Below are 11238 nucleotides of genomic sequence, written 5' to 3'. Positions count from 1 at the left end.
CCTAAGCAGGTGCTTAGTTCACTGAGCTATCTTGCTGGCCCTTCAAAGTATTTCTTTACATTTGTGACAGAAAGTTACCTGAAAGACATTCTCTTCTAACAAAGTAGCTAGGTGGAGTGGCCTGTAATTCCAACATTCATGAGGCTGCAGGAGGATTATGTGAGTTCAAAGCCAGCCTGAACTACCAAGCTAGACTCTTTCTCAAGCAAAATAAAGGCCAATCATGTGAAGTTATTCACATCTACACTTTCTGCAAGGTAATCCTATCTACAAGAAGCCTCTCCCAGAGTAGTTAAGATTTCTCATCTAGAAACTCAGTGTTTAGACAGTAAACACTCTCTTCATAAACTCAACAAACTCTACATCTCATGAGCACTTGGCTGTTTGTTCCCTGGTCCAGGACTTATGGTGGCTCAAAGTATGTTTACACTTTGGCTTCTAAACATTACATGACTTCTGATGTGTTTCTATTAGAAATCATACTTTTAAAAAACTGCAAAACTACCCAAATTACTAAAGAAAGTTGTCCAAACAAATCAGAATCTGAATAGCCCAAGTAAATCAGAAACTTCGCATAACTTTTTCAGACATTACTCTGTTTCTCAAAGCTATCCCCATGAGAAAAGACTGGGCTTAGAGCCTCTCAATCTTAGCTTTTCTCTGGTAGCTGTGTGTTGGCACAGCTTTCCGTAACTGGTCCTCTTGGATTCCCTTGATCAGCAAAAGCCACTGACAGGGACGGTCTTTATTTTCCTCGGCATTTCTCTCACATGACCAATACTTCAGGAGTAATGATGGAAGAAGGGCATCTGCGCACTCTTCACAGCAGCAACACTACTCATCACCCATCTTCGCGGCAGATGCCCCGCAAGCAGCTCAGTTATTTGGTGGCCCTTCCACTGCTGCACTTCCACATTATTCCCTGCATCTTCCTCTATTTATCCTGGAAAGTTCTGCAAGATAACCCTTCAGTGTGTGTACTACTAATTTTGCTTAGGCACATGGCATGGAGACATAGAGCAAAAAGCCGCATCGGAAAGAAAAGTCAATGAAATAGCATGTTAGCTATTAGGTCTGGCTTTTTGTAGCCAAATATCCTGAAAAACCTAACACCTCCACATAAATAGTCCCACAAAGTTGTAGACTGGAAAAACCATGTAATTTCCTAATACAGAAGCAAGCCCAAGTTCAGATGTGGAAGTGAGGACAATGCTGGGCTAAACTACAGATGCTGGAGGGAACAGATGAGCAGCAGTGGGGGTCTAGGGTAACCCCAGGTGTCAGTCACACAGATAAGGAGTCCAAAAGGAACAGACAGTGGAGAGTAGGAAGGGCAGGGCAGGCTGCTGCTAGAGACGTCCTTACGCAGCTAGGGACAGACTGTGGGGGCAGCCAGTGGACGCGGGCGCCAGGCAGGACATGTCGGTGTAGACACAGGTGTGAGTGCATGAAGAGAAGCTGCATGTGTCCGGTTATTGTGCACTTCACATACCTCATTTATTCAACAAGACTCTATCAGGTAGGAGCTATTATCCTAATTCACAGACAAGTAACTGTCACTTAAGAACAGCTAAGGTTAAGTCTAAGTTAGAAAGGAAGTGGGTTAGAAAGCTAGCAAGTGACAAAGCAGAGTGCAAATACAGGCTGGACACTAAATACCCATTGTTCTCTTCTACCTAGAATGATGAATAAGGAACGAGATGGCTAACACAGCCAACACCTTGGATGCCAGGCAGTGTCTTCCAGGGTGACTCCAGAAAGACACATCCTAAGAGCACAATAAACTTTTCCTCTCTTCCAGAGAAAAAGCTAGCACTGTTTTTTATATTGTTCGTGTCACTGAACCCAGGGCCTTCACACTGACCGACATCCACAGCCTCTTTATATTTTGAGACAGGGTCTCATGAAGTTGCCCAGGCTGTGGCTGGGCCCCACCTGGTAATCCTCCTGCCTCAGCCTTCCAGAGTGCTGATTATAGGATGTGCTACCACATCTAGCTAATTTTCATATTTCTGGAGATAACATTTTCAATTCAACAGTCATGATTCAGTTAAATCCTGACAACACACTAAAAACTCAACAAGCACATGACAGTGAAAGAGATGATAGGCTCTTGACAGTAATTATTTTCTTAGTGTAAATAATCTTGCATCCAGAAGTATATTTAACCTAATTATTAAGGATTTGTTCCAAAAGTTTCTCTAACCATCCAAATGCCAGAGACTACTCAGCACACAGAGCTGTGGACCAGTGCTTACAAGGTGTACAGCTCACCTGAGAGCTGGAAATTTCAAATACACATGCGGCAATTAAAAAAAAAAGTCTCACTACACAGTTCAATCTCATAATGATCTTCCTGTCTCAGTGCCCCCAGCACTGGGATTAAGGCATGCACCACCACGCCAGGTTTCAGTGGCTGGCACAGTATACTCTGGCTTTTGGGGCCGGCACAGCAGGGATTGACTATTACAGAAAGGGCACTTGATTTAGCTCTCCTAGTTCCACTACTTAGCTTTTGGGGAATACGTTTCTCTACAGATATAGGATATATTCTCATTTTGTGAAACTACATATACAAAGGGAGGCAGACGCACATACCAACACTGAGTGAACTCACAAGCATGGGAAGCCAGAAAGCTTAGAAAACAGACCTTCTTGTTATTTGTCAAAACTACTAGTAAAAAAGACTTTATGGAAAAGGATCATCCAGTACTGGTGAAGATGTGGAGAAAGAAACAAGTCATATAGCAGATGGAGGAAAAAAATGGAGAGCAATTTGGCAATTCACATTAAAGGTCTTGTTAAAAATACGCATACCAGTGATCCAGCAATTTGTCCTGAGGAAAAGACTATAAGCTTGGGCCCCAAAATTCACTGACAATATATTCCTTGATAATCATTTATAATAAAACCTGAAAATGTGAATGAAAATGTGAGTAAGAGCACTTTATGATAGCTGTACAGCTTCTAAGTTTTACAGAAATACATTCAGAAATACAGTAACTGAAAAAAGATTGAACACTGTGTTAGTTAAAATGCTCCAGTGAAAGAAACAAGAAAAAAATCAGGATAGGTCAGGGAGAAAAGATGGTGAGAATATGATGAGGATAATGGGCTGGAATCAGATGAGCAGGCGAGCCTCAAAACAAAAAGGGGAAGCTGTGATGATCTCTTCCTTGTCCTTCATAGCTCCTGCTTCATTCTTCATTCTCAATACAGACCAGCTTTCTTCATGGTTCCTTTCATGGCAGGATATGGCCACCCCAGAGGCTCCAAGTCCAAAGGGGCAGAGTTCTGGATCCTGCAGCTCAGCATGGAAACCCCCAAGGCAGGGGTGAGCACACCACAGCCTGATGACATCTAGACCAGTGTGGTCTTCAGGGGCGCTAAGAAATGGCCTGAAACAGCTGTGTAAACATCCCTAAACAACCTGCTATAAGGAGGTACAGGGCAGTGTCATTTCTTAGTTTTAGGATGAAAGTTGTCTTTCTACAAAAAGTAACAGAAAAATATAAACCAGATTTTAACACAGATTTCTAAAGGGCACACAATTATAGGCAACTTTAGTTATCTTCTTTCACACACAAAACGGAACACTCACTGCACTGTCACACAGGTTCCTGTGCCAGCTGAAAACACGAACAGTGCTTATAAAAATTCTATAGCCTAAGGTTTTTTCTACCCAAAGCGCACAGTAAAACCCACAGGGAGGTTGAAAACACAGCAGGTCTTTTCTGTTCCTTTAGGACAGTGGTGGCAAGCCTATGAGAATAGTATTTGTTTTTCTTTTAAGACAAAAACTGTTAATATACGAGTTGTTTTTCCTAAACTAAAATCTCAGTATTCGGGTTTAACTGTAGTGTTGCCACTCTACAGTAAGTGGGTTCTTGGTAGCAGTTTGGGAATGTGTCTTTCTAAAAGGTTTGCCATCACTGCCTTAGGATCTTCAAATTAGAGCTGTCTCCTTATAGGTGAGTGAATATAACACACATGCTCTATAAAATGTGCCTTAAAATTCTAGCAGAAATCCTTTATTTCTCCTAGTACTTGACCACTGCAATGTAACTCTTAGTTTTAGGGAAAAAGTATGTTAATTCTAACATTTTAAAAACATTATTCTACTACAATCTAAGTAAATTACTATGGTATTTGAAAACTTATCAAAGTGAGGCCTTTGCTAATAGACATCCTCAATTAATTTTGAAGTTAACCATTCATATTATTACCTCTACAGGTTTAATGACATGGAATCAACAAATTCCTCTAAATGTTCTCCTTAAGGGAAAAAAAAATGCACAGATATGAAAGGGTATGTAACAGCCATATTAATTCTAAGCCACACATAGTAGGGGAACATATTAAAATCTAGTAAGTTCTGTAAACAATCACAATGAACACAAATTTCACCAATACAGAGCATGCTGATGCCAGCATTTTCAGCAGTGAGTACAGAAACACTATGCCATTACAAATCATTTAGAGAAACAGCCAGTAAACCTAACATAAATCCCCATGAAGTAAGAGCTATACTTTACCTCAACATGAATTATAGTAAATGAAGGGCAAAAAATTCAAACTCATCTTTTTTTAATTAGCACTCAAAAAATAAATGCCACTTTACTCCAACATACATTTCTCAAAATAAAGTAAGATACACCATGAACACAATTTAAGATTATACCTTTGTATCTTCTTTAGCTTGTCAACTAAAAAGCCCAGTGCACAAATAGGCGCTTTCATCAGTACAGAGAAAATAGGTAAGCAAGGTTCCAATCAGGACCACAATGCCTCAGAGGCACCGATTTTAAGTCAAGAAAACGTTTTTCATTTTGCTGCACTCAACTTCTAGACTTTAGAAGTGGTCAAAACATTTACTATGGATGAAGTTTATATTATGCTACCTACAAAGGTCTAATTGCAACAGAAAAAAATTGCCATTTTATATTGCTGAGGGTTTTATCTCAATCTTTTATGTTCTATTTAGCAATAACAAAATTATTTTTTAAAAATTAAATGTGAAAGAAACTTCTAAGTACAGAGAAACCTATAGCATAATTTCTGCATCTGAATTGCTAATGTAATGTTTAAAATTATACAAACAAACATCCAATAAACAGTATTTTATTTTATGACACTCTGCATTAATACAATAAATATACAAAACTTCCAAACCACTGAAAACATGCAACATGAGAGGACAGATGGAAGGCATTGGTACAGAACTGTGACAGTCACCAAGATGGCAGCGCAGTATACTCACCTACAAAATACACAAACATCCCCAGATCAAAAACTAAGACCCAGCTTACAAATCCCTGAGCAGGGATTTTTCCAGTGTTCAAACTCTAGCTTAAAACAGAACAGCTATGATTTAATAATGCAAACTGAAAGGTGACACATATGCCTATGATACGAAGACTACTTTGTGACTGTGGTGTTACAGAATTTTAGCATTAAAAATGAAACACTAACAAATGCCAATCTTTTGCTAGTAAAATGTCACTGTTTACTGATTATTGTCATGAAAATAGTGAATATGAGAATTTAAAGCTGCTTTCATACCTGATCAAACTGTCATCATTTTAATGCACATTTATGTTTTTATAAAACAATTTTCCCTCTCAACCATATTAACCCAGGTAAACCCAAATTTAAAGGTTTGTTCTTCTATTCACACAGGAAAAGATATTGTGGGTTGTGATTCTTTGCCTTTAATAATGTTATCTTTGGAAATTTTTACATAACAAACACTGCAATTCTGAAGGAAAGAATATCACTATTTTTCAAAAGTCTTCAATAAATCTTTTGTTATTATTGTATGTTCTTCTTTTATTAGAGAAAAACAAAACATAGACGTGGAATATAAATCAGTGGTGGGTACAATGCTCTTGCTGCATTTTGTGGCTCATGTTTTGAATGTTTATAAAACCTACACTCAATAAAGTAAGTTTTCACTAAGACTACAGGATCTAAAGGACCAGAGCTGCTGAGGTGGATGAGAATGTAGATCAAGATTATTACTGATCAGAAATATCTATAAAACAGCTTTACTTCATACTCTGAATCCTATTTTTCTTCCACATAAAAGAAATACCTCCTAACTACAGTATTCGGTAAAGTCCCAAACAACTCAAATGTAAACACCGTCTGGATGAGCTGTGTTTCCAAGCAGCACACAGACCTTCCTCGTAAACAATAAGAACTTGGCATCCCACTCCCATCAAAAGACTCACTTTAATTTCAGATTTGGGAAGGAAAAAGAAAAGTGATGTTTCCCATTTATGCCTAATTTTATTTTTAAAAAGACTTTCTGTCTCAAATTATGTAATCTAATACATCATCCTTCCTTAAAATCAAACTTATTCTGCAATCAAAAGTTATCTAAAGGCTTTCAAACCACAGTAGTAGCATGATTTAGAAATGCATTTGAATCATTTAATCAATATTAAGAATGACTCAAAGTTTTAACCCAAGTATACTCTAAGAATCAAGTTCTGTGCTGCATAGCAATGATTTCAATGTAGATTATGTTCATAATTAATGTCTTTAACTGCATATGTACTTCCTTGTTTGATGCAATGTACTGACTTTTCTACTGGTGAACAATTTAAATGTATTCAGTCTGTCTCAAAAAATGAAAGACATAGGTGCATTAGGGATTCAAGTGTATTTTAGAAATGCTACAGTCTTTTTATTTTTAATGCTACTAGAAATTAGAAGCTAAAAGAAAAATTCTTTAAATACTGTATATTCATTTTAGACAAAGATTATGTTAGTCTTTAATACCTGTCAAAAATTACACACCCACATACACACATCCCAAAAATAAGCTGTGAAATACAATCTAAGTTCAATTAAGAGTACCCACAAGAATATACCAAAGTTTCCATACAGTAAAATTTTACTATATGAATACTGAAGATTAGAAATAAAATAAAAGGAATTATTATTACTACACTCTATTGCATTGACAAACTACCTTCTCTTTTGGATTATGCACTGCATATTATATTAAAGTCTCACACTGTACCCCAATAAATTTTTATTTAAAGGAAACTATTACAGAAAATCACTTCTATGATCCATAAACAACCCTGATTCCTATAACTATAGGCAGTACAGAACCCAAAACACTAATTCTTTTAATTTAAGGAACATGTTGCCATGCAAGATCAGAACTGTTATCAAAATATCAGCTACTCTTAAAAAAGAAAATAACAAAGACAAAATATACACCATCTACCACAAAGCACACAGGCTCTCACTGGTGATGAAACTCATAGAAAAGCAAGCCGTTTTAAAATGTGTCTCTGCTGGTCTATCTCTTTCAAAATAAATAAGGAAAAAAGAATGTTTTCTTCTGTTATCCTTACCTTTAAAGGGTCTTGAAAGAACAACTACAGTTAGTACTAAGCTTTTTAGATCACAAGTACCATGTTCATCTCAGCAGATCACCCCTGAAATAATTTGCTGAACACCATCCTCCAAAAATATGGAGAAATATTTATTTAGCACATAATAGTCATCTGCCAGGGCACTGAAATATGAAAAAAAATATTTGGTAAAATAAGATGAAGTTTTTCTGCTTTTAGCCCATGCACATGTGAACAGGAAATACCCATGCTGTGTGTACTATGTTTCCAACATAAAAACATCTGCAGAATACAGCAACTGGAGAGAATGGTACCGTCAGAAGGTAAGGGCATTCTGCAGAGGCCTCTAGAGCTGGTTACCCTTGAAAGCGCTCTGAGCCGCACTCGTTGCCGCAGTAGAAGCTGCATTTGCAGCTGCAGTCTGGACAGTCTTGTTGGACATCACACCTGTTGCAAACTCCTGCTGGGCCTTCTCAAAACTAGCACCCGTTGTGCGATACAGTCCGTGTACCTACGAAGGCACATAACAGTGCGAGCAGTGAGTGGTGATCTGCACATCAGTTCTAACATCCTTGAGCTCAACACCCCTCAGGTACTCTGAATTCTAGTCAAGATTCCTAGAAAAAGCACATTAGGCAGATGGGTACACATCTGTATTTAAATACTCCATTATACAGGCTTTTCATTTTCCTCCACAAGTTGAAGAGATGATTATGCCAAGTCAGGCCAAAAATAAAGAACAACCCTCAACCAACTGCAAAAGGTATTTTTTTCTGTGCTCCATTAAGATATTAATTATAACATCACAACAGAATGATTTAAACATAACAAGGGGGCCGGGGAGATGGCTCAGTGGAATAAGCACTTCCCTGGCAAGCACAAGGGCCGAGTTCAATCCCTAGTTCTGCAAAAAACATAAAAATAAATAAATAAATAAACATAACAAGGGTAGTCTGATTTCAATTTACTACCCAGGCAATTATAGCTCTAATTCTATTATAAAGTAATGGTATCATTTATCATTTCATTAACTAAGTACTATTTATATTCTTAAAACATACTGCTGGTTCCTGAATACCATTTAGCCTTTTTTCTGATCACATACTAAAGGATTTATGAAGAAATACTATGGGTAACCATCTGTCTATAATGATTTATTACTCAAATCTTAGAGTTTATTTTCATGAGTAAGGTTCAAAATTTTTCTATCATCATAAGCTACATAAACAATAAAAGCCTATCAATACATAATATAAATCACTCAATTTAACACAAATTTTAAAAAGAAAAAAACAAATTATATTAATTACAAGCTTTAAGATAAGTGAGGGAGAGGAGGAGACAAGTGAATCAATAATCGCACTGTCATTAGACCTAAATCAGAAGCCACACTGGAATTTCATGAAAGTAGGTTTGGAAATGGGCTGAGTGCATTCACTCAGTGTTTTTTCCTCACCCTTCACTCTCAAACCCAGATGGAAATAGTCACCAGACTGTGGGACACATTTGGAGCAAGCAAAGGCAGAATAGGTTGAAGACTCTCAAGTCAAACTGGAACACTCGGGAGTAGTTTTAGGAAAGCAGAGAGTAGAATATTCATTCTACCATGGTCTGAGCACCTGAAACCTACTTCAGGCCTGCCACGGCAGGCAGGGTAGGATTTGGTGCAAAGCTCAGAAGAAAAACAGACCAAAGACACAGACATGGCAACTACTGGTCCACATTAGGGACTAAATAATCCCTCTCCCCAAATTCTCATGTCAAAATGCTAATAATTCCCAATATGGTAGTACTCAGAGGTGGGAATCTTTAGGAGACAATCAAGGCATAAAAGTAAACCCTTTATGCATGGAATTATAAAAGATCCCTAAGAGTTCTCCTGGCTCTTCCAGCAGGTAAGGAAACAGAAAATGGCTATGTCCTCCCCAAACACCCAATAACCTCAACTAAACACCCAATCTGCCTGAACTTCCAGCCTCCAGAATTTTAAGAAATAAAGTATTTGTTCCTCAAGCCATTCAATCTATGATGTATTTGTTACCATAATCCAGAAGGACTAAGACACCATATAAATGGTAGCTGAAGTCTTGACATACATGAAACCATTTTCAGAGAGTACACAGAGGAAAGTCAAATACAGAAGCCTCTTAAGACAACAATATTTTTAAAGCATCCAATACAAGAAGCAGTGGTTACACGAAGAATGAGAATAACTAGGGATTTTTACTGACACCAAGGGGAGAAACTGCTATCTGGGTAAAAGAAATATCCTGATACAATGATGAAAGTAAAGGTCACACTGTTGTGGATCAGAGTATACTAAAGTCTGGAAGAAGAAAAACAGCATTGGCACATACACAGACTGAGAAACTATTTTTTTTTTTTTTGTCTCCTAGTTCAGCAATATCATTTAGTACAGAATTATTTTCTTTCCAAAACAAGATTTCTTTAAAAACTTAAAGACACAGATAAATTACAATTCCTATGCTCAAGAAACTTGTATCTTACAATGAATATAAATGACTGGAGCCTAAAAAATAATGCATATTACAGAAATCTAATACATCTTTTTTTCTGTATTTTTTGGTGAAGGGTCTACAGGGTGTTCAGGGTCTCACTACCAGATCAGACTCATAGTGATTCTCATGTTTACAGCCTTCCAAATGCTAGGATTACAGGTGCATGCCACCACACCCAGTCTCAATTGCTGGCTCAGCGTTCTCCGGGGGCGGGGCTGGCATAGCAGGCCGGTGGATCGAACCCCAGACCCCTGCACCTGCTTGCAGGTGCTTTAATCCACTGAGCTATTTGGCCGACCCAATACATCTTAACTTAGTAGATTCAATCCCAATGCAAACAATTGCAAGTTCACTTGACTGTCTTCCCCTTTTTCCCCAAGTGTATGGCATATAACAAATAAGTGTTGGTTCTAATTTATTTTTTATTTTGAGTAGCTCATGTTATCTGTTCATAGGCTTCAGAGTTTAACTACTTAAAATGTCACTATAGTCCCATGGAACAAAATAAAGGTAGAGAAGCCCATTATTTTCAAGTCAGTATCTGAACAGACCCAGAGAGCCATCTAGAGGGAGAAGACCATGTATGTACTTAATGTATAACACTCAACTGCTCAATAGGGTAAATTCTTTAATTCAGGGCCAATGAATGTCAACAGACAAATCACGAGATCAACATCTCAGCTTGTTTCCCTCCTATCTTTAACAATTCCTAAGAATAGTTTGTATTCCCTAGAAAAATCAGGATCAAAGTATTAACACAATGACTAATTTTTTAAAAACTATTTACTATCTTTAAATCAATATTTGCTATTGGTACTTGGTGTCTTTTCTATTGTGAGAAAAATGATTAACTTTAATATTTAGTTCTAGGACTATCACAGAAAGAGCACTTGATTTAGCTCTCCTAGTTCCACTACTTATTAGATAGTCGGCGACCACTCAAAACTTCAAGTTTAGTTCCCATAAACCAAATGTTTGTGGTTTCATCTGCTTCTTAGAGATTCCTAAAGATCAAATCAGGATACCAAGGACTAAAGGGTTAATCAATATAAATTTTTTTTAAAAATTCCTTGAACATGCAGCAATCTTCCTCAGCCTCCCAACTAGGAAGATTACACGTATGTGCTACCATGCCTGTATAAAATTTATTTTTAACAACCTGCAGAAATATCACAGCCAAACTGCAGATGCACTTACATAAGGAAATCAAATTCCTTATTGTATTTTCAGAAGTAATACACACTGTGCTGGTATGAACCCCCAAACTGTATACTATGAAAAGTATATTTAAAATAGTGCAACCACATTTCCACTAAAACGTCATAAAGTTTTATACTTTACATTTT

At 37.3% G+C, this 11238-nt stretch overlaps 1 protein-coding gene across 2 annotated transcripts in view; it reads right to left on the bottom strand.

Annotated features, from left to right (window-relative positions):
- Positions 1–2783: 2783 nt before the first annotated feature.
- The window catches only part of Scamp1 (secretory carrier membrane protein 1), a 155047-nt gene continuing 146592 nt past the window's right edge, over positions 2784–11238 (bottom strand). For both annotated transcript variants that reach the window (XM_004645733.3, XM_004645734.2), the window contains one exon: positions 2784–7884. In XM_004645733.3, the coding sequence (XP_004645790.1) occupies positions 7720–7884 (165 nt within the window). In that variant the 3' untranslated portion in view covers positions 2784–7719. The remainder of the gene's footprint in view (positions 7885–11238) is intronic.

The sequence above is a fragment of the Octodon degus genome, unplaced genomic scaffold (genome assembly GCF_000260255.1).
Source record: "Octodon degus isolate 3935 unplaced genomic scaffold, OctDeg1.0 scaffold00238, whole genome shotgun sequence".
NCBI classification, from domain to species: Eukaryota; Metazoa; Chordata; class Mammalia; order Rodentia; family Octodontidae; genus Octodon; species Octodon degus.
This window is presented reverse-complemented; position numbering and strand designations above follow the sequence as displayed.